The sequence below is a fragment of the Haliotis rufescens genome, unplaced genomic scaffold (assembly GCF_023055435.1).
Source record: "Haliotis rufescens isolate VD_foot unplaced genomic scaffold, xgHalRufe1.0.p SCAF_2, whole genome shotgun sequence".
Classification (NCBI taxonomy): Eukaryota; Metazoa; Mollusca; class Gastropoda; order Lepetellida; family Haliotidae; genus Haliotis; species Haliotis rufescens.
The window spans coordinates 53026482-53054164 of NW_025963890.1; the positions used below are offsets into that span (position 1 = coordinate 53026482).

Genomic DNA, 27683 nt, shown 5'->3' on the forward strand with positions numbered 1-27683 from the left:
TACAATGTGTGAAGCCCATTTCTGACGTCCCCTGTCGTGATATTGCTGGAATATTGCTAAAAGCGGCATAAAACCAAACTCACTCACTCACTATTCTGGTATTAGGAAGAGTTGGATAGTTCCAGGATCCATGTACCTCAAGTTGCTGAAGACAACCAGTAGCCAGTGAGATGTGAGTAGCCTCTTGTCAAAAGGTCAAGAGCCTCATTCCACAAAGCGATCTTTGAGCTACAACTATTGTTAGCCTGTGTCAGAGTCTGATAGTTGCAGCTATGATTGTTTTTGTGGAACAAGGGTGTGAGGGTTGTCTCCCCTGATTGTCTTTCTTTCCAAGTTTCTTTCATCACCATACTCATCTTTTGGTAACCTTGTACGAGATTGGTTTGTCCAGGAATGGCACGAGTTGGTCATGAATGTTCCAAGTCTATGGCTGTAAGATGTCTTCTGGGTTTCCTTCTAACGTATTCGGGGGCACTGGTGACCCAGACGTCCAAGGCGCTGTGATTCGCTGTCCCTTGGACTCGCCAGAAACCTATGATTGTGGGTTTGAATCCTAGTTCGCCCCGATGAGGTTTCTAGGTCTGTCAGCACCATACCTTTGCTCGTTGGTTTCACCGAAGTGGTAAACGTCTGAGACCAGCATCACTCTGCACTTTCCTCCCACATTCAGCTGACACGCTGTGATATAACTCGAATACTGTTAGTGAGTGAGTGAGTTGGGTTTAACGCCGCTTTTAACAGTATTCCAGTTATATCGCGGCGTGTCAGCTTAATGTGGGAGGAAAGCTTGAAGTGATGCAGGTCTTAGACGTTTACCACTTCGGTGAAACCCACGAGCACGGGTATGGTGCTGACAAACCTAGAAACATAATCGGGGCGAACCGGGGTTCGAACCCACAATCATAGGTTTCTGGCGTGCCCAAGGGACGTGACTCTGCACAGCGAATCGCGGCGCCTTAGACGACTTGGCCACCCGTGCCCCCCCGAATACTGTTAAAAGCGACATTAAACCCAACTCACTCAATAACTCTAACATATTCTGCCTCAGGCAAACATGATTGTTGTTGTTTGTTTGTTGTTTAACACCGCACTCAGCAATATACCACGGAATTGGGATATGATTACATACCAAGTCAGTGAGTCTGACCACTCGATCCCGTTAGTTGCCTCTTACGACAAGCATTGTCACCTTTTATGGCAAGCATGGGTTGCTGAAGACCTATTCTACCCCGGATCTTAACGGGTCGAACATGGGCTTAGCCACCTTGCAGAAGTTGAAGGAAGACAAGTGTCAAAGAGTATCTGTTCTTGTGTGAAACTGATCTTTTGTACTTATTGTTTCTAGGAGAATTATTTCCATGGAACAGATTTTACAAGGAATATTTTCATGAGACATTTACACTGGCAATATTTGTTATGGATGGAGCTTATTCCATGTGGAACTGATCACCGTTGACACAAGCATGGGAATTTGTTTCCCTCTTCTTCCCAAGAATCCACACAGGGAGACAAGCATTACAAAAATGTTGTACTCGTGAAGGTAAAAAACTTTATTCTTTGGTCAACATTAGGCAAATAGACTGTTGATATGCCTTTAAAATGTCAGGATATTATTTGGCACATAATAATATTACAATGTTGTGTGCTGTTTAAGCACTTCAAATTAGTGAACATTTTGCATGTGGTACCTTTAAACGCTTCCAATAGGATAACAAAATTATTAATATACCATATACTGGCAGATTCATCAGAAACATGCTGAACTTCATGCAATCATCATTACAGCTGACCAAATAATATGCAGTAGTAAATAGCACCATCTTGAGAAGAATATGTATTATAACAAAAGTTATGCACAAGACTTACAAACTACACAAACTTTTCTAAATATTTTGAATAAACTTCAAATGGAACTGAGTAAGGTTCGATGTGCTCCAGTTCTACCAATACAGTTCACAATCAGACAAATAACAGACAACAAGGTCAAAATCATCAAAAAGACCAAAATTGGCACATAGAGTTATGATACTGGGCAGTGAATGGACGGAAAAAGCAAACATGGACATAGCACCAAGCATCGATTGTGACCAGAGTAACACTGCTGCTACTATCAACTGGACAGAATATACGAACCTAAGAGATAATACGGAGCAAGTATTTGAGATTGGTATCTCTTCATGAGAACAGCAACTGTTGTGAACAATGGGCTTTTTAGTAGAAGACTTAGTCTTTTATCTAATATTGTTTGCACAAACATGCGGTGAGGCTTCAGCAGAAATATTTATAACATGTAACCATGGTAACAACAGAATATGGTCATATAAACTACGTCGTGATCATCGTTTGATTGACTGCAAGCACAAAACATAAAACTCAATGAGTCCCTCCACTGTAGAGAAGACTATTGATAATACATACTTAAGAACAAGATCCATGTCACATTTGAAACAACATGGCGCCCAAAGAAACAGTACATCATTGTATACTGAAATATCAGCTCATGCAATAATATGTTCCTAATTTCCAAATTCATCTGTATTGATCATTTCTTGGTTAAACGATCTACACTGTAACTTTTTCTTCATGCTATGTATGAGTCATATGTTGAAGTTAAATGTTTCCCAGAAAAATACCATTTGGAATTTGAGATTGTCACCGACAGAAAAACATACTAAATGTTGAATTTTAACGCATGTGTCCAGGCAATTATGGAACAATTACAAGCTAAAGGCCAATCAGTAGTTATTTCATTATCTATTAAATCATTTAAAATAAACTGATCTGACATGTATATGACATCATTATGTCCTGCACCTGATTAGCATGGCCAAGAACTTTGCTAGTTTTGACATATTGCATATGACGTACATTGCAGTGGAATGAGCTGAGTCATCAAGACAATAGTACTCTGAAATTGTCTTGTGGCCCTGATTTTACACATTGATCTCTCGATCTTCTCACAACTCTTCATGTTCATGTTCCTGGTCATCGTGGTGTGCTTGGTAGGGCAGATCCAATGGAGTTACCTCTTCCACTGCATCAAGTATAGCTTCTTTGATGTCGTCTACATCCACCCAGGGCCCCCAGGCATTAACCACATGTCCCTTGCCATCAACCAAGTATTTCCAGAAGTTCCATGTGGGAGATTTGCCAGCCTCGGCTGAAATATCAAAAGTAATACATCACATAACACTGTCAGTGTTCAGAATAAAGGATGTTGGTCCATGTTTCTTGTCATAAGTCCAATACTATAAAAATAAGAGATTTAGGAGCTCTCTAAACTTGCATTGTGCAATAGAAAACCAAAAACACCCCCATTAAACTAGTGGTGGGACGATACACTGATGCCTTGGTGGATCACGATGTTTTACTTCTCTATACAAGTATCGATCACAGTCGCACACTAGGTAAAAAGTATCGATTCTGACCTTAAATGTTTGCTTTAATAACTGTTCCACTTAATACTAATCAGTAGTGCAAGTTAATAGTGAAAACATAAATATTTTCATTTGTTGTGCCATACTTGACACTGCCAACTGTAAATCATCAGTGTACCAGGTATTTGGCCATCCTCTCTATGAAAAAGATGGCTTACGCACCACAGATAAGTGCACATGCAAGTATCAGCTCATAAGTAGGGTATCGTGATACGTATCGGATCTCACAGTTGGTGTATCGTCCCAGCCCTACATTAAACACTGATTGTGGCAGATCATATTGAAGCTGACTGACACAATCAGTGAGTACCACTCTAATCATCATGGATTACAAAAAGAAGCACTGAAAACATCTGCAAAACAAACTGTTCTGTTGACAAATCCTAGAAAAGATTGTGTAAATACTGCAACACTAACTTAATCAATGTTGTCAGGAAAGATTTCTGTACTCATTAACAATAGATGAGGCTGTGTGGGCAGGATATTGAGAGATGTATTATTTCAAAAGTTGGTTTGTTGTTTAATGCCACACTCAGCAATATTCCAGCTATATGACAGTGATCTGTAAATAATCAAGTCTGGACAGGACAACCCAGTGATTGATATCATGAGCATCAATCCACGCAATTGGGATTGATGACATGCATCAACCAAGTCAGCGAGCCTGACCACCCGATCCCGTTAGTCGCCTTTTACGACAAGCATAGTCATCTTTTACAGCAAGCATGGGTTGCTGAAGACCTATTCTACCCCGGAATCTTCACGGGTCAATATATATTTCAAAAGAATATCAAGCAACAGGTAACACTTATTTTACCAATGAGCAGTTTCCATGCCTCTGGTACACTATCGCCGGTGACATCAATCTTGGCAAACATGGGGAAGTTCACCTTGTACTTCCGCTTCACAAACTGGTCGATGTCAGTGCTGCTCTGGAAGACCAAGAACACACATTGACGAAAACTGAGTATATTATTTCACTAAACAACACTTGTTCACACTTAATTTGTCCTGGATATGATGTCAGCTGACATACAGTATTACCAATTTTCACCTAAACATGATTATGGCTTTAATAGTTTCTATTTTTTGTTCATGTTCCACATGTGTTTGGACTTATAACTGAAAATCCCCACACTTTTCACCACCTGAAACATGTATCTCATGACATGGAAAAACCTCCCTTTCGATGCAATGTTTTCTTTCTTCCTGTCACCCTGTGCAAACCTATAGATCGATTTTTTTACTTGACATTTTGAACCAAAGAGCTACATGCAATGCAACGTTGTGATTGTGATATCTAACGAATGCTAACAGGCCACAATTGTGATGCCCTGACAATGACTATTTAAGGAAAGAAACTTGTTTCAACTATTTTACCTTCATCAAATCTCAATGAGATAGTGGCTGCATTGGCATATCTCAATTAATTTTATTTTTTGTTATAAAGACATCATTTGATCATGGTTGACGTTCAGAACTCCAAATAATCCCTTCCTAGCTCAGAACTTATTACAATATTTCAGTCAGGATACCTATAATGCCTCAGAGCCTGCATCAGTGCTTCATGTTATTGTCAACTCATAATCAGAAGCCAATGAAAATACTAACCCCAGGCTCTTGAGAACCAAACTGGTTACAGGGAAAGGCAAGTACTGTGAACCGGTCAGTATGAACCAGCTCATTATACAGTCTAACTAGGCCTTTGTAGTGCTGGTCTGTGTAGCCACACTCACTGGCCACATTCACCACCAGGGATACCTGCCAATATACAAGTAACATGCACAATATGTTTTCAAACGGCATTTATAAACAATGTTCACAAGTTTAGTTATAACTCTTGCATGCGCCTTAAGTGGAGACACCTGATCATCTCTTGGACCAGATACAGAGAGGCTAATTTTTTACATGCCTTTATTTAATTTATATTTTCTGATAATGAGACTATTGATCAAAGAAACGTCAGTGGTAATAAATGAGAATAAACATGAGGTAAATAGAACAGCCTCAAGGCAAACTGATGCCTAATCAGGTAATAAATCATTTGATAAATGCCCTTTAATTTAGAGTCCGAATGATTCATTTTTTATCCTGAGGGGCGTATCCGGGCCCTTGGCTATCATTTGGGAGACAATAATATACTGACACATTGCATCTTGGTACACGAATCATTTAGTTTTCAGTGGTTGTGATGCTTTTCAAAGCATTCAGGAATACAAGTCCCAATTTCTAAACAAGCTTTCCACTGATGGCGTCGTCTTATTACTAAACAACTAGATATACACGTACATTATTTTTCAACTTATGACACAACCCTATGACATGAAGTAAGATCTAAGCTCACTGTAGAAATTTTATTGCACAGCCAACCATATAGCATGCTTACACCGTGAATTTAACCCACCTTTCCCTTATATCTTTTCAATGGAACCAGATTTCCTCTCAGATCATACACGTCATACATGTAGAAATCTTTCGCCGGATCAAATTTCTTGTCGTCTGCAACACTGCCCTGGTCATTTTCGAAGCATAAAGTTGCAACGGGAAAAATGGCTATGAAAATGATCGCCAACGATTGTATAAGTGTCATATCGCACTGGAATGGATTTGATTTTAACACTTTCATTGTCAAGACAGCCCTGGAGACAAGAGGGTTCTTCTCTTGAATAGCACACGTGTAACCCACAAAACATCAACAACGTGGAACCGGAAGTCTCGGAAAGTACCGTTGAGATCTCACACAGATTGTTTTGAGCTCGCTTGTTCAGCAACCAATCAACATTCGTCCAGTCGAATGATTGGCCAATAACAAAGCGGTAAACTTAAACATAGAACGAAGCTAAGTTCGTGTTTAGACACGCCGAGAGAAGAGTGAAACACGAGAGAACGAATGAAAGAAAATATATTTATTTGAGTGATCAGCAGTTAAAGAAGTGAGTATTTGTCAGTCAGGGATACAATATGAGTTTTTAATCTATGACCGCGCATATTTTGTGAATTATTGTAAACCAGCTGTGATATTTTGATTAATGTCACATTGTGTATTGACTTAGGCCTAATGTCTCGATGTGAGTGTTGGTTCAATGAAAACTTTGGTTGTCAAGCCGTGGATACCAAACTTTACCTATGATAGAAACTGAAATACACCTAAAAAGACCAAATACAAGCGTAAAGTGATACACAGTAAACAAAGCCTCCAGAGAAATAGTTCTGTGTGACGGACAAAAATGACCAGAAGACTCGAGAATGTAGAATCTAGACTTAGGGTTGATCATGTTGATAATAAAATAGGCTTTATATATACAATGAAATTCTGTGATTTGTACTAGGCTACCAATATTGTTGGAAAGTTTGAGTAAATCCTATATGTTTCCCTATGTAACTTGTAATCATGGAAGATCACTGTTGTGTACCCCCCTACCTTTAACATTAATAACACGTAAAGGCGTGTGTTTTAAAGTGTTTGCATCATAAAAAATATGGAAAAGGAAGACAGACTTTTACCTGACTCATTTTATTGTCCCTAAGGACATAATTATTAAATGTCATGGATGCAATAGCATGGCAGTGAAATAATAAAACTAACTCAAAGCATGTAAACTTTGACCATGTTGACTCTCCTTGTTCGATTTTCTTTACTCAATCAATGTTTCGTTTCAAACAACAAAATCCAAGTTAATAATAAGCATAAGACTTGAGATCATGAACATTGCTTATTAAAATTCCTTAAAATGTTTGGAAATGAAGTGTAGTGAACAACCGGTTTATAGGCTGTAGACATGGGTCTATGTAAATTTCTACCCGTAGAAATGAGAAATTGTGCACCCCAAATGGAAAGTAATTTCGTAAACTTATTAAATAAGCAATGAATTACATTATACAAAATATTAATTGAGATTTAGATCTGAAAACATTTAATGTAAATGTAAAGGGCCAATATTATTATTTACAAGAATAACAACATATGGGGTTTATCTGTTGACAGAAGCTTATCTTGAAGAAAACTTTGTTTCAACTGAAAATTACAATGGGCTTCTTGATCCCAGTAGCAGATGAGATGGAGATGGGAGATGTATATTTAACAATAGATTAAAATACCAGGTGAAGGTATGTAAAGTGATCATGATTAATGAAGATCTCATTCAATTAACTTTAACGATGGCTTTTTGTATGTAACACCATTTATGTGATATACAGTATATTCCAGTTATATATACTACTCAAAAGAAGTTAAGGATCACCCGATTCTTTCATATTGGTAATGTTAAGCTGTCATGGCATGAGAGATTAACTATTGTAATATGAAAGAATCAGGTGATCCTTAACTTCTTTTGAGTAGTATATATGCTGGCTGGACCACACTATGCAATGACTGAGGATTGATCGACGGATACTGGATGGTTGTTGTTTTACTGTGATGTGTTTTATTGTGTGTTGGTGATAGCTTTGTGTATGTGTATGTTGGACATCGTGAATGATTATAGAGAATGATTGGTTTTCTTTATAAATGTGAATGCAATGTTTGCATTGTGATAACAAATTTGTTTTATGAAATCTCAACAGCATCCTCTGTCCCTATGATATGAATGGACTGCTCCACTGTGACATCACACAACTTGTTATAGCGAGAGAAAGCACGATAAACATGATGAACGATATTATTGTCTTATAAACAAAGTTAAGATGTTTGGAAACCTATAATCCAACTATAACAATTGTCTTATAGACAGATATTTAGAAATACGAAATAGGGTTACGAAGATTCTTATTTTCAGGGTTGCAAAGTCAGCGGTAGAAACTAACAGTTTTCATCCACTAGTCCTTATAATGATAACATATAGCAAAACCCTTAAAAAGGGCAAATTTTTACTAGTCCTTATGATACCTTAACCATTGGGCAGTTTGGCAAGGACTATAGGACTAGTGCCAATTTCTAACGCTGAAAGTTTCTAGGGGTACAACATTTTTTGTGGTACAAATTGCCACAACCCGTAGACACCAAGTAGGTCACATTTCGCTTAGTTTAGACAAGAGCCGCGATGGAGTCCAACAGTCAAAACATGACCCTACATCGGACTGGTCACTAAAGAAGTCAGTATTTGTTATATGAAATCTTCAAGGGCTGGTGTTTTCCTGTGTATTCAGTGTCTCACTTCAACCTGGAGAATGAGGTGAGCAGCGTGCTGAGGATGGATGCTCCTGTCCCCGGTGTGACAAGAGGGCCACTCACGTCACGATGGACCAAGAAGGCGGATGCTGACTGCAATGCCTCTGTCAACAACTCGCTCAATGCCAGCACGTCTGCCAAGACTCCGATGAAGACTGCCAACAAACCTATGGGAGCCAAAACACCCTCAACCGAATCCAAAAAAACACCCAAATCATCAGGTAAGGAAGCAGCAGTCACTAACAGTCGGTGTTCAATGTCTTGCATACTTAGATTCAGATGGCACATGATTTTTGTCGCTTTTCTTATATGATGCCATCTTCCCGAGTAGGGAGTTAACTGACAGTAAAAGTCCAGTTTCCACCCTTGCCAAACTAGGCTGGAATTCCTGGGCTTGATCGTAGTGCCGCTAGTGGCTATTACAAGTTATGTCTCTTCTATGTCCCTCCTATTGACCAATCAGATTTCACCTTTCACCTTTCACCTTTCATATCACTTACATTTGGTTCAAACAAAATGGTGGTGGCCAGTCAAGATGTTTTGATCGATAATCGAAATGTATGTTTTAAGAAAATGTGTCTTACTTCGTGAAGTGCATCAAACCACATGAACACCTTGATTAAAAACATGAAATGATGTGTAAAATATCTGTTGACGCTGTACACATCTTTTGCAAATCCTGCAAGCAACTGAATTCTGTACGGCAGATTATTTTTATTTTTATTTTGAAATTTGATTGGACTATGCATAGGCTCATTAGTCCAGCCAAAATATAACCCCATAATGCCAGCCTAGTTCGGCAAGGGTGGAAACTGGACCTTCATAGTCGGTTAACTCCCTTGCCACGGGAAGATATGATGCAGATTATTCATCGTATTGTGTAGAAAAGTACAAAACAACATGGGCTGCACCCCTCATGGTTTATTCCCCTTGCAGTGTTTTATTGTACGATAAACAACTCCCACTCGTTGTTTATTTCTTAAATATATTGGGTGCCATCATTAATAAGTTGGAATATTGCTGAGTGTGGTGTTAAAAGAAAAACAAAGCCCAGTACCCTACCTTCGCTTTGAACACTGATCATGCCTATGATTACAGTTCTAGCTGTGGTTTGAGAATAATGTATGTATTACTTGTGACAGGCAAACATCGGACTCCTGGCGGTAAAGCTCCCAAGACCCCTACAGGAGGCGACAGGTTCATCCCTAACCGTGCCACCACCCAGTTTGAGTTGGGCCACTACAAGATTGTCAGCGAGGGGGAGAAACCCGAGGACAATGAGCTTCTGAGTCCGACTCAGCAGGAGTACCAGCGTGTGATGAGTGACAACCTGAACGGCGAGCTCCTCAACAGCAAGATCATCGCCTACAAGAGCAAAGCTCCTCAAGCACCTGAAGGTATACTGTCTTTGGTTGTCACTGAACATGATGTAAGGCTGTCAACAATCTTGTTGAATGTCAGTCATGATGGATGTAGCAATGTTGGGCAGGGTTGGATCCTACCATCGTTGATTCAAATCCCAGAGACACCCTTATTTTGTGAGCACCATACTCGGGTTCCAAAGCTGCGTCAACCCCAATTCACTATACCCTTGACATGTATCTCTTTTCTCATCAATCAATATATCGGGCATAAGATTACAAAATATCTTTACACGTGGGGATTCCCAGTGGGCATATAGGTCCACAGCAACCTAAGCTTGTCATATGAGGCAACTAAATGGATTAGGTGGTCAGGCTTAGTGACTTGGTTGACTACGTGTCATCTACTCAAATTGCACAGATCGATGCTCATGATGTCAATCACTGGATTGTCTGGCCCAGACTTCATTATACAGACCGCTGGGATATTGCTCATAGAGGCATTAAACAAAAACCTTGCACAATAGAAATTATTACTTTTGTTTTTCTAGTGTCTGACCACTTCATTCTGTCAATGTGAAGTTTCAGTACAGCTGGTATATGTACGAAAGCATCTCATTGAAAGAATAGACGTGCAAATCCATAGCTCGACCTGTCTTCATTGATGCTACCATCACAACATTTACATGTCACGAACACTGGCTAACCAGGTAGAAAGTTGGTAGAATGTATAATAATTGTTTTACGTCTGCATGAAAGAGAAGGGAAAGGATTGAGTGATGTGTGATTGTTCCCAGGCTACAACAACAACCTCAGGGTGTTGTACAGTACAACCAAGACAGCCGCCAGTGCCAAGAAGACAATACGACACATTCCACAAGTACCCGAGAGAATACTCGATGCCCCGGACATCCTAGATGATTATTGTGAGTACTACACAGACTGTGGGCACGGGTGGCCTAGCGGTCCTATTGGGTGTTGGCAGTTAATTCCTAAGCGTCATTTCTGTCCTTGTTGGTTTGAGTACGGTGGTAAATATGTTACACTGGGCTGACTTTTGACAGTGTTCAGCCAGTTATCCCAAAACAGAGAGAAGCCTGACAGCCCTGTTTAGTATATTTTGAAAATTCTCAAGTACTAGAAGACATGACACCAAATGCCAATCAAACAGTTATGACACCACATAATACCTGAAAATTTCTGTTTGTTTTTTGTAGCCTAGAACATGTAGAATGGAAACGATCAAATGTTTACCATAACCGCTTTATGAAGTTGTTAATATTGGGGTCTTTCCAACATTTGACCAGTTTAGCCTGACACTAATGAAGAAATGTACCCGACTCTTGAACGAGGATGTTCCTGTCTGTCATGTCTACAGCGTGTGTTAATATCTGAATATGGTGCAAAGTGTCTCAGGATCTTGTTCCTAATGCCAGAATACCTTTCACATTTGATCTGTCATTACAACTTTCATTTGAGGGTGGTCAGGTGGCCTAGTGGTTAAAGCGCTTGCTCGTCATGCCAAAGACCCAGGTTGAATTCCTGTCATGGGTACAATGTGTGAAGCCCATTTCTGGTGTCCCCCGCCGTGATATTGCTGAATTATTGCTAAAAGCAGCGAAAAACCATACTCACTCACACTTTCATTTGAAATTGAAACCCTATTCCCTCCCTGACTGACTTGTGTAATGTTGTCAGACCTGAACCTGCTGGACTGGTCAGTGAACAATTACCTGGCGGTGTGTCTGGGCAGCTCCGTCTACCTGTGGAATGCCAGTAGTGGTGACATCAGCCAGCTGTGTCAGATGGACGGGCAGGACGAGTACGTTGGTGCGGTGTCGTGGATCAAGGAGGGCAACTACCTCGCGGTCGGGACCAGTAGCGGCGAGGTTCAGGTGGGTCTGTCTACAGTGTCGCTGTTACTCCTAGAGTGGAGTAGAACTCGTTGTAGACAACATATCAAGTATGTCTGTAGTGCAGACCTGTTCCGCTTACATGAATCTGATAGACCTAGCATAGTTGTATAACAATGAATAGTAACATCACTTTGTGGAACAGGTGCCCCTGGAGCTTTGTCATATCATCCATCTGTGTCACTATTCCGAAGCCAGAGTAGCCAGGCCACAAAGTTGCGACTAAATTGGTCGCCATGGCGATCTAGTTTTGTATTTTGCGACTGGTATTTTCATGTCAGTCGCCAACTGGCTCCTTGTCTTTAATTAAGTTTGGCGACTAAATATCTCTTGTCATAAGATATTAAAAAAGATCGTTTTTAATATAAGTGCGTAACTTCGGTGAAAAAATTCGATATCAGAACATAATAACATCGACAAGATCACTGTTGGCCATGTGTTCTGTTTTCGCTTTCGATATGAAGCTCCATACCTGGAATGAAGGAAGCACTTTCCGTTATTAAGTAATGCACTAACGATGTTAAGAGTTTAGTACCCACGCATGCGCTGTACGACATCCGCCCAGGTGACAGCTAAGGCGGTCGTTTCGCCGTTCAAAAACACGAAGTATTTTTCTATATTTGCGCAAGTCAAAACAACAACAAATCGTTGTCAATCGGCAAATGATGAATACCGTATTTTCTTTAGTATAGTGCGCACCCCTCTCTAGCAGATTCAGTATTTATTTATTTTTTTTGGGGGGGGGGGGGGGGGGGAACAGGGGTGGAAATTTGCCATTTCCCGACTCTCGGGGAAAGTAGAAATACGAGGTTGGGCAACAAAATCACTTACTTTAACTTGTCCGGAGGCAAGTAATATTGGAAATTACTATCACTGTCTACATTTCTAACTACTTGTAAGGCAGGCAGCCAATCAAATTTCAGCGGTGATACCAAGCTCGTGTTTGATAAATTTCAGAAGTTGGCGAAAGATTTTTGTTAAATCATGTTATTCTGAACTAAAAGGCAGGAAATCACGATATATATATATTAAAAATATGGAACTTCTTGAATCTATCGTGCTAGGTTACGAGCTGTGACAGATTTTTCATGCATATATTTTTGCATTAAACATCGTGTCCGAGCCGAGAATTTAAGGCGACGAAAGCTGAGATGTCATTTGACTTACATTACATGCGATTGCACGAAAAGATGGAAATAATAACTTAGATGTAAGTTTGATTACTTTTAGATATATTTTTGTTGAATTTATTTATTACTTTGTATAATATATCAAAGATTTGCTTAAAACGTCTTTATTTTGCTCTTTGACATGTTCGATGTGGACCCGTTGTTGAAATGTGTGTCCGAGAATTATATTTTCAATAACATCGCGGGAAATAGTGAATAATTTTTTTATTTATTGATAAAAAAATGATAAATTGATATGGAATACGTATTTCAGACATTGTGAAATGTGATAGATTTAATAAATGAATGATATTATAGGTAGGTCCATACAAATATATACTATTTTGACGTGACTACGGCTTGGCCGGAAAACCGGCCTACGGTGTTGAAAGGGATAAACACATAGATAAAAAATCACCAGACATGTTGATTTACCGTTTAAATTGTATTTTTTTGTTCTGCTAGGCATTGTTTTATATCCAGGGATTAAGATTACCATGTGTATCTTCTCGTAAACTAAGCCGGACACAGCAATCAGCTGTACACACAATTTCTTGGAATTTACCGGTGATTCAGTCAAGTCACACCCAATGATATAACTTTACAGGGTTTTAATGCAAGGATCGGCAAAAAATGTATCTGAAACTTCTTCTTTTTATCAGGAATAATATATTCCAATATCTTGTTAATTTAGATGCAGCTTTTACCAAACATATTTGAAATAATAATAACCCTAAGCGTAAGCGAAGCAGCTGATTGCTATATATTACCGGGTATTACATGGTTTTACATGGAACACACAGTCTGACCAGTCACCGTCAAGGCTCCCGTGCACGTGATCGCGTGAATTACGTGTTGACATAGAATCGTCCAACAAAAACAAATATGACCTTTAACGAGTCAAAGTATGGCATTTATGACAAATGTATCCATTCTCTGTCAACGAAAGTTCGTTTCAAGGCATCAATAGCGGTAATCTGACCGTGGTTTCTCTTAATAACCGTTTGTTAGATCTTCCGATCGCTTCACACACGATTTCGCCGAAATAAATTAAAACAATATTAAAAGTAATTTTGAATAAAATTAATGAAATAAGTTACTAACATAAGTCCAGATATACAAAGAACACTTTTTATAGTCAGACAGTGTAATTACATGATTTGTTTGCGTACTTCAGTATGGATTTGTTGACATGGTATTTCCGGTGTTACGTTCTCACGGTAATGTCTTTCCATGGGGGAAAAACATCAAAACTCATTATTTCGTGTATAATGCGCACCCCCTTCTACACAGCTGTGTTTTTTTGGAAATAAATGCGCAGTATACTCAAGATAATACGGAATGCTTTGAATGGCGAAGCTGACACGGAAGTTTCGTCGTCTATCGACACGTTCGATGAACCCAAACCTGCAACTGGCACCGGTAAACTGTCAGATGATGTTACTGACACAATGTTCTAAAGCTTGTTTGTCTGAAAAACTCAAAAGCTTCAACAACACGTCAACAGTTGTTGTTCATGATTTAAAACTGATTATTCAAACTAATGGATTTTTTTGTTTTGTTATGCAGTTAAATTACAAGTCATTACTTTTGGCTCCTTACATTTTGTCTTGGCTCCTTGAAATTCTATTTGGCTCCTTGAAAAAATAATTTAGGAGCCAAGTGGCTCCTTTGAATTTTTTTTAACTTTGTGGCCTGCTAGCAAGCTCATAGAATAGTCCACATAATAACAGTAAATTTTACTGAGTCATGTTAGGGCAAGTAGTCTCAAAGAAGAGTGCCTCTTGTATCAACACACATCAGACACTAGAGGTGAAACGATACAAGGTCACGATACGATATGGATGGCAATACGATATGTATCGCAATAGGCATATTTATGTAAAATCGCATGGAAACTTCTTGACAATAAATATTTCAGAGCAAGTTCAAAAGGAAAACCTAGCTGTAGACACATGTTCGTAGCGGCTATTTTTAGTAGTGAACTTGAAAGGCTAATTACAACACATCTTGCAATATTTGACTGACAAAAACATCAGGGATCATTAAACGAGTAAGTAATTTATTTCAGAAAGTGTACCGTCCTGTATCGATGTAGAAAAAAACGTATCATGTATCGTAACATCACATGAAAACTCACTATCGTTTCACCCCAATTAGACACATCAGTATGCAGGAATAGTGGAATACTTGAACTGCCTCTGTATCACCCTGTGAGGCCCTCACTTCATGGGACGCACCAGAACAAACACAATCACCACTATCGCTTTGGACAAGAGGTTTCTTGACACCAATTTGACTTTTACTCAATGAGGTATTCAATTTGTAATGTGTTTTATGTTTCAGTTGTGGGATGTGACACAGCAGAAGAAGCTACGGAGCATGCGGAGCCATGCTGCACGTGTTGGTAGTCTCTCCTGGAACTCCTACATCCTCAGCAGGTGCTCACTCTGTCAATCTCTCACTCACTCACTTATGCTGAATTTACTGCATGGTATTAGAGTTTCATCGCAGTGGAGGACCACCCTCCAGGTGGCTTCAGTACCAAGATATTTGTAGGATGCATAAATGACATCTCATGTTCATGATGAACTACCGACCAAAGTATCTACATACACACGCCATGACTGTCGCTGAAACTGTACTCGACAGATCCAAACAATGGCATCACTGAAGTATGCTCAAAGAATTTTACACCTGTGATGATCCCGGTCAGAATAGTTTATTAGCAACCCAGAAGGTGACTACGCTTGTCATAAAAGGCGACTAACGGTATCGGGTGGTCAGACTGGCTGACTTGGTTGATGCATGTCATCGTGTCCAAATTGCCTGGATCGATGCTCATGATATTAATCACTGGATTGTCTGGTCCAGGCACGATTATTTACAGACTGCTGCCATATTGCTGGAATATTACCGAGTGTGGCATTAAACAACAAATAAACAAACATCATCATGGACCTCATCTTCAGCAGCTCTCTGTTCCCTCCCGGAACTCCTGCATGCTAGTGCAGTTGTTTCTACACACATCGTCATGCACAGGAATATCTCCTCTTTCAGCGGGTCCCGAAGTGGCAGCATCCATCACCATGATGTGCGAGTGGCCCAGCATCATGCGGGCTCCCTCACTGGGCATGCACAGGAAGTGTGTGGTCTCAAGTGGTCTCCGGACGGCAAATACCTCGCCAGTGGCGGCAATGACAACATCCTCAACATTTGGTCAGCAGCTATGGGTAGCCAGTCCGCAGACAACACACAGCCCTTGTACTCCTTCTCCCAGCACCAAGCAGCAGTCAAGGTAAGTCCACAACCGTTGCCCACATTCACAGGACAATCTGGCACTGAGCAGCAGTTCATGTAGGTCCACATTCACAGGACAATCTAGCACTGAGCAGCAGTCCATGTAGGTCCACATTCGCAGGTCAATTTAGCACCGAGCAGCAGTTAATATAGGTCCACATTCACAGGACAATCTAGCACCGAGCAGCAGTCCATGTAGGTCCACATTCACAGGACAATCTAGCACCGAGCAGCAGTCCATGTAGGTCCACATTTGCAGGACAATCTAGCACCGAGCAGCAGTTAAGGTAGGTCCACATTCGCAGGTCAATCTAGCACCGAGCAGCAGTTAATATAGGTCCACATTCACAGGACAATCTAGCACCGAGCAGCAGTCCATGTAGGTCCACATTCGCAGGACAATCTAGCACCGAGCAGCAGTCCATGTAGGTCCACATTCGCAGGTCAATTTAGCACCGAGCAGCAGTCCATGTAGGTCCACATTCGCAGGTCAATTTAGCACCGAGCAGCAGTTAATATAGGTCCACATTCGCAGGACAATCTAGCATCGAGCAGCAGTCCATGTAGGTCCACATTCACAGGACAATCTAGCACCGAGCAGCAGTCCATGTAGGTCCACATTCGCAGGACAATCTAGCACCGAGCAGCAGTCCATGTAGGTCCACATTCGCAGGACAATCTAGCACCGAGCAGCAGTTAGTGTAGGTCCACATTCGCAGGACAATCTAGCACCGAGCAGCAGTTAGTGTAGGTCCACATTCACAGGACAATCTAGCATCGAGCAGCAGTCCATGTAGGTCCACATTCACAGGACAATCTAGCACCGAGCAGCAGTCCATGTAGGTCCACATTCGCAGGACAATCTAGCACCGAGCAGCAGTCCATGTAGGTCCACATTCGCAGGACAATCTAGCACCGAGCAGCAGTCCATGTAGGTCCACATTCGCAGGTCAATCTAGCACCGAGCAGCAGTTAAGGTAGGTCCACAACTGTTGCCCACATTCACCAGGCAATCTAGCACCGAGCAGCAGTAAATGTAGGTCCACATTCACAGGACAATCTAGCACTGAGCAGCAGTCCATGTAGGTCCACATTTGTAGGTCAATTTAGCACCGAGCAGCAGTTTAATATAGGTCCACATTCACAGGACAATCTAGCACCGAGCAGCAGTCCATGTAGGTCCACATTCACTTGACAATCTAGCACCGAGCAGCAGTCCATGTAGGTCCACATTCACTTGACAATCTAGCACCGAGCAGCAGTCCATGTAGGTCCACATTTGCAGGACAATCTAGCACCGAGCAGCAGTCCATGTAGGTCCACATTCACAGGACAATCTAGCACCGAGCAGCAGTCCATGTAGGTCCACATTCACTTGACAATCTAGCACCGAGCAGCAGTCCATGTAGGTCCACATTCGCAGGACAATCTAGCACCGAGCAGCAGTCCATGTAGGTCCACATTCACAGGACAATCTAGCACCGAGCAGCAGTCAAGGTAGGTCCACATTCGCAGGACAATCTAGCACCGAGCAGCAGTCCATGTAGGTCCACATTCACAGGACAATCTAGCACCGAGCAGCAGTCAAGGTAGGTCCACATTCGCAGGACAATCTAGCACCGAGCAGCAGTTAGTGTAGGTCCACATTCACAGGACAATCTAGCACCGAGCAGAAGTCCATGTAGGTCCACATTCGCAGGACAATCTAGTACCGAGCAGCAGTCCATGTAGGTCGACATTCACAGGACAATCTAGCACCGAGCAGCAGTCCATGTAGGTCCACATTCACAGGACAATCTAGCACCGAGCAGCAGTCCATGTAGGTCCACATTCACAGGACAATCTAGCACCGAGCAGCAGTCCATGTAGGTCCACATTCGCAGGTCAATCTAGCACCGAGCAGCAGTTAAGGTAGGTCCACAACTGTTGCCCACATTCACCAGGCAATCTAGCACCGAGCAGCAGTCCATGTAGGTCCACTTTCACAGGACAATCTAGCACCGAGCAGCAGTCCATGTAGGTCCACTTTCACAGGACAATCTAGCACCGAGCAGCAGTCCATGTAGGTCCACTTTCACAGGACAATCTAGCACCGAGCAGCAGTCAAGGTAGGTCCACATTCACAGGACAATCTAGCACCGAGCAGCAGTCCATGTAGGTCCACTTTCACAGGACAATCTAGCACCGAGCAGCAGTCAAGGTAGGTCCACATTCACAGGACAATCTAGCACCGAGCAGCAGTCCATGTAGGTCCACTTTCACAGGACAATCTAGCACCGAGCAGCAGTCCATGTAGGTCCACATTCACAGGACAATCTAGCACCAAGCAGCAGTTAAGGTAGATCCACAACTGTTACCCACATTCACCAGACAATCGTGCACCAAACTTCTTGGATTTGAAAGGCTAAGTCTGAGGCATGTAGATTGTAACAATCCACCTCCTACGAAATAGCTTTCTGTTGCTGTCATGGAACACATTATTTGACAATATCCAACGAGCTATGAACATTATGGATTATTTGTAGAAAAGTAGTCTGGGCTCCCAGCATTTCCGCTGGCTTTGAAGCAATGGAAGTATCACAAATACAAGTGAGATCATCCTAACATGTGGGTTGGTAAAGGATCAAGGAAATATCAATTCACCAGGTCAATGAATACCCCACCATGTATTACTAGGTCATTTTGAGAAAGACAATGAAGAAGCATGTGAAATGTCAACCCAACAGACAGACTTCACTGACGTGTGAAGTAAGCCATGTCATCATCATGATCATGGTAATTGTAGTAGTTGTCATGTCATGTTCAAGGAAAAGCTCTCATTGATGTCTGTCTGTAAGACTGCAGGACCTGACCAGGTGTGGACATTGTTTACCTATGAGATTGACAGTTCTTGCAGGCTATGCCCTGTGTGAGTGTCGTTCTGTTTGTAAGAATAACTGTGTTGTTGCAGGCTGTGGCCTGGTGTGAGTGTTGTTTTGTTTATCTGTAAGACTAACTGTGTTGTTGTAGGCCGTGGCCTGGTGTCCGTGGCAGTCCAGCCTGCTGGCCAGTGGTGGGGGGACGGCTGACCGACACATTCGCTTCTGGAACTGCAACACGGGGACCTGCCTGAATGCTGTCGATACCAAGTCACAGGTGTGTAGAAACCTCCCAGAGAAATGCCCTGTGTTGCTGTCAATGCCCTGTGTTGCTATCATTGCCCCGTTGCTGTCATTGCGACATTGCCCTGTGTTGCCATTATTGCCCTGTGTTTTCGTCAATGCCCCATTGCCGTCATTGACCTGTGTTGCCATCATTGCCTTGCGTTACCCGTATTGCCCCGTGTTGCTGACTTTTTCCTAATCAAAGATAATTTGTTCTCAGACACATCTGCCAACACCCATCATGAAAAGTTTGGGAAAAATACTGAAAAACTCTCTTTTAAATTTGTCTCTAAGGAAAGATAAAAAATTAAATATCCTTTTGGCAGTGATTTTCATTTGTTAATTCTTCCTGCAGGTGTGTGCTCTACTGTGGTCGACAGAGCACCGAGAACTCATCTCAAGTCATGGGTTTGCCCAGAACCAGCTGATCATCTGGAAGTACCCGGCCATGTCGAAGATAGCAGAGCTGACGGGCCACACTGCCAGGGTGCTTCACATGGCCATGTCACCAGATGGCACCACTGTGGTGTCCGCCGGCGCCGACGAGACGCTGCGACTCTGGAAATGTTTTGCAGTTGATGAGAAGAAGAAGACCACCCAGAAATCTGCATCCAAGAGCACCTCCTCCACATTGCATCGAGCTCTGATTAGATGATGTTCCATGGACGACTGTCCACACTCTGTGCAATATTATGTTGGACTTTATGTACAGGACATTTCTTACACATGCATCACTTTCATCAATACATATCTCATCCTTGTATCTTTCTTTCATTGACATTGGACGTCAGCAAATGACAACTGATCTTGATCACACTTATCCTACATATACCTAGCAGAGATCTTGTGATCATGGCAAGATGTCCCTGTACCTGTGTAGAGGAAATCATGTTTATATCTGCCTTGTTTGTTATCTTGGGTTGTTAGTTGTGGCTTATTTTGTAGGCCCGTTACACTATTGTTTTTGTGAATGGATTTGACTGAAGATTTACTGACTGGACCAGGTTGTGGGGCTTGTATCATTACCTCACTAGGGAGAGATGGCCGGCAGATGCTAACCCTGCTGTCATTTTGTTCCCTACTTAGACGGACGTGGTGGTGACGCGGCACTACACGTGGCAGTGTTGATGACTAGTAATTGTACAAACGTTTCAGGAGACCTATAGCTTCGGAAACCCATTTCTCAGCAACCAATTATGAACACAATCAATCATGCCCATTCAAGATTTGTGCACAGACCCAGCTCATTACCCACCCAGTGCTTATGTCACAGTGCTACCACTCGAAGCCCTTGAAGGTACATCTTTACTGTCCCTTGCCCTATGTTGCCCTTGTGGGTAGAGAGATCATGTGTAATAACTGTGTGATATATCCACACATGCATTGATCGGTCAGTTGAAGCTAGTAAAGTCAGTGCTTTATTGTCGAGAAAAATATACGACATCATCCATTGTTCATGTGGTCACAAATTGATTACATTGTCATCTTAACAATAGACTACTTTCAGGGAAGTTCAAACTGTTTTTTTCTTCCCAAAGACTTGGGACTTGTAGAATTTTTCTATTCGGAATATTCTAAAGTAATACGTTACCAATTGTTATACCGAGGCTGTTGTCTCCCACAACTGCTCTTATATCGAAATCTACCACAGAGATCTCAATTACCTCATGCAGCACGTGCATAGCCACCTCAGCTGCCATGTGATACCTTTCACTCTTGTCTCTAGCGAGAGCAAGTGCTTGGGTGGGGGACGGTCGGGGGGGGGGGGGGGATCAGCCAAAGTGGTAACGTATTACTATAGAATATTCCGAATAGGAAAATTCTACAAATTACCTTAAGTAATAAGTTACCACTTGTTATACCGAGGCTGATTACCACAGTAGGCGGTGGGGAGCACCTACAACCCGAACCTGACTGCTCGTGTTCCTACCGACCAGCGGAAGTAAACAAGGCGGAAGCACTTGGTGCGCATGCTCCCAGCTTGGCGTTACCCTATAGGAATACCAAAGCACTGTCAAGCGCATACCGTAAGGCTCAATCGTCTTTGCCAAACGATTGGTGACTCCAAACGGCCTCACTGGATAGGTATTTCATCGCCGCAGCGGAGGATAACATAGTATCTGTGTGAGCTAAATCATATATCAGGTTAAACAGTCGGAAAGGGGGAAATTAATTTCATTCGGACCGTATATCCCAGAGCAAGCCTACTTCAAGTATGCATTGGGCGCAAGACCTAATTCCAGTATTTGTAAGCATGCATTACAAGGTTGGAATACACAACAGAACGTAATCATCAGAAACCTTTCTGAGGTAATGATTGGCAAAAACCGAGTCAGAACGCCAGAAACAACCTCTCAATATTCTGTGAACAGAGATATTGGAGTGTAGGGCAAAAGTTGCCGCTAGCGCCCTGATCTCGTGCGGGTTTGACCCTGCAACCGGTATCCCCTGAGACCAGTACGCCAGATTGATGACAGAACGAAGCCATAACGCAATCGAGTTGCAAGTTATGTCAGCAGTCTGATTAGGGTTACACGATATGAACAGACGGTCACGCCCTTGTCTGCGTTCATTCGAGGGCTTAAAATAATATTTAAGGGCCCTAACCGGACACAGTGATCTGTCCTCAGTATCAGCAGGATGTAAGATTTCCTTGAGTGATCTTACAGTGAATTCTCTCTCCGTTTGGCCAAATTTCTGATTCTTTGCTCCTTCGTCGCCCCTATCGAATCATACTTCAGTGACATCGAGTGCATGAATCTCAGACACTCGTGCCGCCGTGGCAAAGGAGAGGAGAAATGCTGTTTTCCAAGTCACATGCCGAAACGAAGCACTACTCAAGGGTTCATACGGAGCTTTCCAAAGTGATTTCAACACTAAGGTAAGATACCAGGCCGGAGCCCGAAGGTGGCCTTTCTTAAGATCTTGCTGTTTGAAACCCTTGATAATACCCCGAATCACCGGCTCTTTTGAGAGACCCATACCCATAGCAACGTCCTGTACTGTAGCAACGGAAGAGACATAGTTGGCAATGGAACCCCCGGAGAGTTTCTGGGTCTCTCGTAAGTGAGACATGAAACGAGCAATATCCTGCACAGATAATTATCTGGCGAATGAATGTGATGTTTGCAACACCACTTCGTGAAAAACCTTTACTCCTCAGTCGCTCGGTGACAACATCCACGCGTGCAGATTGAACTGCCCTGTGTTTGGATGAAGTTTACGGGTGTTAGGGTGGATCAGTAGATCCGGTCTCAGAGTCAGTGGAATTGGCTACTGCGTGACCTGGGGTCGGGGTACCACGATCTGTTCGGCCACATGGGCGTGATCAGCAACATTCGACAGCAAACTCCTCGGAGCCGGCTTAGAATGAGTGGTATTTACGTGTCGGCGGGTAAGCATAAGCGTCCATGCCCGTCCAGTCTAACGCGTGAGCATCGTGATCGATGGCCCTCGAGTCCGGGACTGGTGATACAAACAACGAACCTGGTTGCGAACAGGTCGACCATTGGACGACCCAGACCTTCGCACAGCCACTGAAAAACTACTTGATTGAGCATCCACTCCGTTGGGCTCGGATTCCGAGGCTTCGACAGTGCGACTGCCAGTTCGTTCCGCACACCAGGAAGATGGGCGCGTACCTGGCACGGGATACTGTCCACCAGAGCGTAAAACTCGAACGTTAGACCAAGTAGTGAGTGACTGTGGGTTCCCCCCAGTTTGTTCACACGTGTGTGAACTGACCTCCGATGAACTTCAAGTTCTGTTAGGGGGTTAACTCGCTCTTGGGGAGATTGACAATCCACCCCAATTGCTCCAAGAGCCGAAGGGCGAGATCGAGTTGACGAGACAGCACATCTGTCATCCGATTCGCCACTAGCGAGTTGTCCAGGGAGCGGATGATAGGCGGAATGGGAGTGCTACCCACTCGTAATGCCTGCCTTGAAAGACAAACCTGAGATACTTGTGATGGTCCGGATGGATCGGAACATGCAGATAAGCATCCTTCAGGTCGATCGATGCGAGCCAGTCGGCGGGCATGATCAGAGCTTTCCGGTCCGCCAAGGTCAACATTCTGAACTTGGGCGGCTTGTCCAGGTAAAACCCGTTGAATGACTTCAAATTGTGAATCATTCTGATTTTGGCACTGTCCTTCTTGGGTACGAGAAATATCCTGGAGTAAAACCCCGGTGTTATTTCTGGTAGGGCCAACTCCCGTACCGCCCTCTTCTCCACCAACCTGCTGATATCGGAAGATCGGTTTCCGAACAGAAACCTTCCAACGGGGCAACGGTGAGCGGCGGATCCGCTTTCAGATCTAGCCGATAGCCGTACCGGATCGTGTTGACCACCCACGGGTCGTCGAACACTTGTTCCCAGTTCTCCCAGTAAGTCTGGAGGCTCCCACTGGGGAAGGAGAGGGGGGCCTGACAGGCTGCGGCAGGCACAACTGTCCAGGGCCAAGTGACTCGGGCTCGCCTACGGGCCAACCGAAGTTGACGCTGCCGGCATATGAACCCCTCCAGTGAGAGTCACCTGGACTTGCCGTCCCCCAGTTCCCCTTCTTCCGACGAAAGGGCTGCTAAATGCCCTTACCAGAGCCCTCAGGGCGGGGCTTCTTCCCGGAAGAAGGTCCCGACCCCTTAGACTTGCCGGCCGCAGCTTAGGGGCAGCACCCAGGCATCTATGCAGGGTCCCAACAAAGATCGAGTGTGTGCCGAGAGGCTTCGGCAGACGAAGAAGCCTGTTGTTCTTTCAGAACCCCAGGGAATTTGTTGTTAAAAAGGGTCCACGCAGACCAAGGCTGCGAAAGGAGCACTTCCTGGTTGGCAGCGTCCAACCCCGAAGCGGCAAGATACGCTTGGCGCCTCAGAAAATGGCACGTGCATGAAAGAAAGGCCGAAGCCACGGCAACGTACTCAAGGGAAGCATTTAAACTGAGCAAGCAGTTGTAAATGCGCTGATCTCGGTCCAAGTACGTGTCTCCGTGAGACATGGCAAGCATGGAGCACTGAGCGAGGGTGTCCAGCTGCTGCAAGGTTGATGCGGGGAAAGCCTTGTCGGAAGACTCCTCGAATACCTCAGCTGAACCCACGGAGCCGTGGATTCCCCGTGGTTCCGACAGGGGCTTAGGCATGTCCTCAAAGAGGGCATATACCATAGCCACGCGGTCCTTAACCGATAGCAACGGTTCGGGGGAAGGACCGGTGACCACGGAAGCCGCCAACGTACCGGTGGACCCCGCGGCCACCAAAGAGGCCGGGGACGGAACAGCCAGCGGCCTATCCTGAGATAAGGCCGCCAGCTTGGAGTCCACAAGTCGAGAAAGTAATGCTGTGACGGAATCCCCGGACAGCCCAAGGGCCGCAAAGGGATCCGCCGCAGCTATGGAGGTGGTACCCGCAAGGGGACACCGACTGGACGAGCCGGCCACCACAAGGGTGGAAACAGACTTCACGTACAGCCTGTAGCGCTCGAACGCCTCAGGCCCCAGACCCTCGCACAGGGCGCACCGGGTGTCCCCGCAAGGAACCCTGAACCGCGGGCAATGATCGTGGGGATCCCGAGAAGAGAGGAATTTACAGCACCTCCCGTAACTCCTGGTTGCAGGGGTGGAGGACGGCGAGACTTCAAAGAGTGAAGGGTGTCACATGGCAGCTGAGGTGGCTACACACGTGCTGCATGAGGTAATTGAGATCTCTTTGGTAGATTTTGCTATAAGAGCAGTTGTGGGAGACAACAGCCTCGGTATAACAAGTTGTAACGTATTACTTAATGTAATTTAACCATTCATGAGGGACGTATAATCTGTAATTTCTCACAGTTCATTCTCTGAATAAGGTATCGTCAATCCCGATGATTGCCTAATGTATAGAACAGATATGATCACCATCTGAACCCACACGTCAGTGCGTGTCAAGCCACATATTTCCAAAACACCAACCCTGAGAAGATCAGGGCGAGAACTGGTCTTCAGCAACCCATGCTTGTAGTATGAGGCGACTAATGAGGTCAGGCTCGCTGACTTGATTGATGCATGTCATCGTATCCCAGTTGCGTGGATTGATGTTGGTAACTGGATTTACCAACTGCCATCATATAGCTGGAATAATTCCGAGTGCGATGTTGACAAAAGACCACGCAACCAACCAGCAAAAGTCCACATTTTAAAATAAATTGCTACATCACTGTTACATGCCAAAGATAGACGTTATTTTGCAAGATAATTCATTTGTTGGTAAGCAAGTCCCAGCGGCCTTTTAGGATACCTCGGGGCGGTGAGATAGCGTTACCACAGCTGGTATTATCATTATTATGATGATGATGTATCACAGTGATTGTTTTGTACATATTCGTTGTACTTCCCAGATGATATGTACATACTTATTGTTCAAATGTATATATTTTCCAGAATAAAATATTGACAATACCATGTCATTTTGTTCAATCAGATTAATAATTTCGAAAGTCACGGTAGAATATGAAACTACAATCTTCGCTCTGGTTGTCGTCTCTGGACTGGTGTAGAACCCCACATAGGAGATGAAAATGTGCACAGTATTATTTTTTTTAATATATATACAGAACATTGTATCATGACATGAAAAACAAATGGTAGCTTTAACATACACAACACAGAATCACAAGAATACGCAAATATATGTGGAGCTGCAAGGAGTGTGTGACTAGTTGCCATGGTTACTGCTCAGTCAATAGTGCTGTAAAGTTATATGACCTAGATTATACGAAGTAAAATAGTAGTTATATATATCAAACTTCTTTTCCGTTATATTTTTCGGTATGTTTTAACGTAATCACTGGAAAATATAAGAAAATTTGTGTACAGCTGATTGCTATTTCCGGCTTAGTTTACAAAACAATACACACGGTAATCTTAACCCGTGCATTTTAAACCATGCCTAGAACCATCATGTTAAGTGATGTTTAATTGCAAATTTTCATTGACATAGTTTGTTATAGTGTTGTTCATTCACCTGAAGTGATACAATGAAGTTGTTTTTTACCAACAATAAGATTTTGATGAAAGTGTAACCTTGACATAGGCCGACCCCCTTCTACAAAATATTTTCTCTTGTCCTCAAAATCTGGCTTATCTATGGTCATATGCGGTTATGAGAATAACTGGAAGTATCACTGCTTTATCCTAACTAGAGTCATCAACTTGACCTTTACAGAGTTCAACACTGCTTGACAGCTCTAGGTCAGTTCACATTCATTCTAGAGATTTAATACATGTGCTCATTGGCTAACAGTATGCAAATGACAAAGAATCCACATTTATTTGTTTATTTATGAGTCGGGGTGAAATAACGGATGCTGTGATAAAAGCCAAATACATTACAATTACAAAACTGAAATAACAGAAAATAGTGCCAAGGGTACTGTAGTTCACCTTGACATGGAGTGAACAGTTTCAAATGTCAACAAAGATGCAGCTGAAGAAACTACAATGTCAACATGAGGAACATACATGCCACAGTTCAGCCTCTTGTCAGTTTCAGGAGAGAGGTTGACAGAGCCAAGATTTATGCCTTTGACAATATGAGAGAATGGTCAAAATTTGGTAAATTTTTAAGATAGTGCAAAAACATTGAACATGTCTGTTGAGCCCCACTACTAACTACACACACCAAATTTAATTCCATTTGAGAAGAAAGGGCTGGGTAACAGACACACAGAGGTGTTTCAATAGGGCTGGCCATATAGAACTTTGGATTCAAGCATGGTCAACATGCAAAGTAAAAAATCAAATTTCAGCATTTGTGTTGAGCCAACTACTAATTACACAATTTACTTACATTCTGAACAGAAATGGCTGAGTAATGGCCATATGTAGTTTCAGCTTTCAGTGTAGTTGAAGAGCCAAAGTCAAATCTACATCATAATTTAAAATATCGCAAACAAGGAAACATATATACTACTTCTAACTATGCAGGTCAATTTCGTATCCATTTTGAAAAAAACCCGTCTTTGAGTAATGTCCATAATAGTTCTGTCAATATGGTTGCTGTGGTACATCTTCTTGAGGCAAGGGTGAGTGAGTGAGTTCGGTTTTACGTCGCTTTTAACAGTATTCCAGTTATATTGCTGTTTGTCAGCTTAATGTGGGAGGAAAGCCCGAAGTAATGCAGACATTTACCACTTCGGTGAAACCCACGAGCACGGGTATGG

At 42.9% G+C, this 27683-nt stretch overlaps 2 protein-coding genes across 2 annotated transcripts; one reads left to right on the plus strand and one right to left on the minus strand.

Annotated features, from left to right (window-relative positions):
- Positions 1-1535: 1535 nt before the first annotated feature.
- On the minus strand, positions 1536-6157 carry LOC124125423 (glutathione peroxidase 7-like). Its single transcript, XM_046488733.2, has 4 exons — positions 5842-6157; positions 5049-5198; positions 4255-4369; positions 1536-3160 (listed from the first exon to the last, which is right to left on the minus strand). Exons 1-4 carry the CDS (start codon positions 6061-6063, stop codon positions 2958-2960), a joined length of 690 nt encoding a protein of 229 aa, XP_046344689.2. The 5' UTR covers positions 6064-6157; the 3' UTR covers positions 1536-2957.
- Positions 6158-6240: 83 nt separating this feature from the next.
- On the plus strand, positions 6241-20251 carry LOC124125422 (cell division cycle protein 20 homolog). Its single transcript, XM_046488732.2, has 9 exons — positions 6241-6370; positions 8583-8825; positions 9747-10001; positions 10763-10891; positions 11664-11860; positions 15394-15488; positions 16108-16345; positions 19357-19482; positions 19846-20251. Coding segments are annotated over exons 1-9 (1584 nt in total). The 5' UTR covers positions 6241-6369; the 3' UTR covers positions 20146-20251.
- Positions 20252-27683: the final 7432 nt, after the last annotated feature.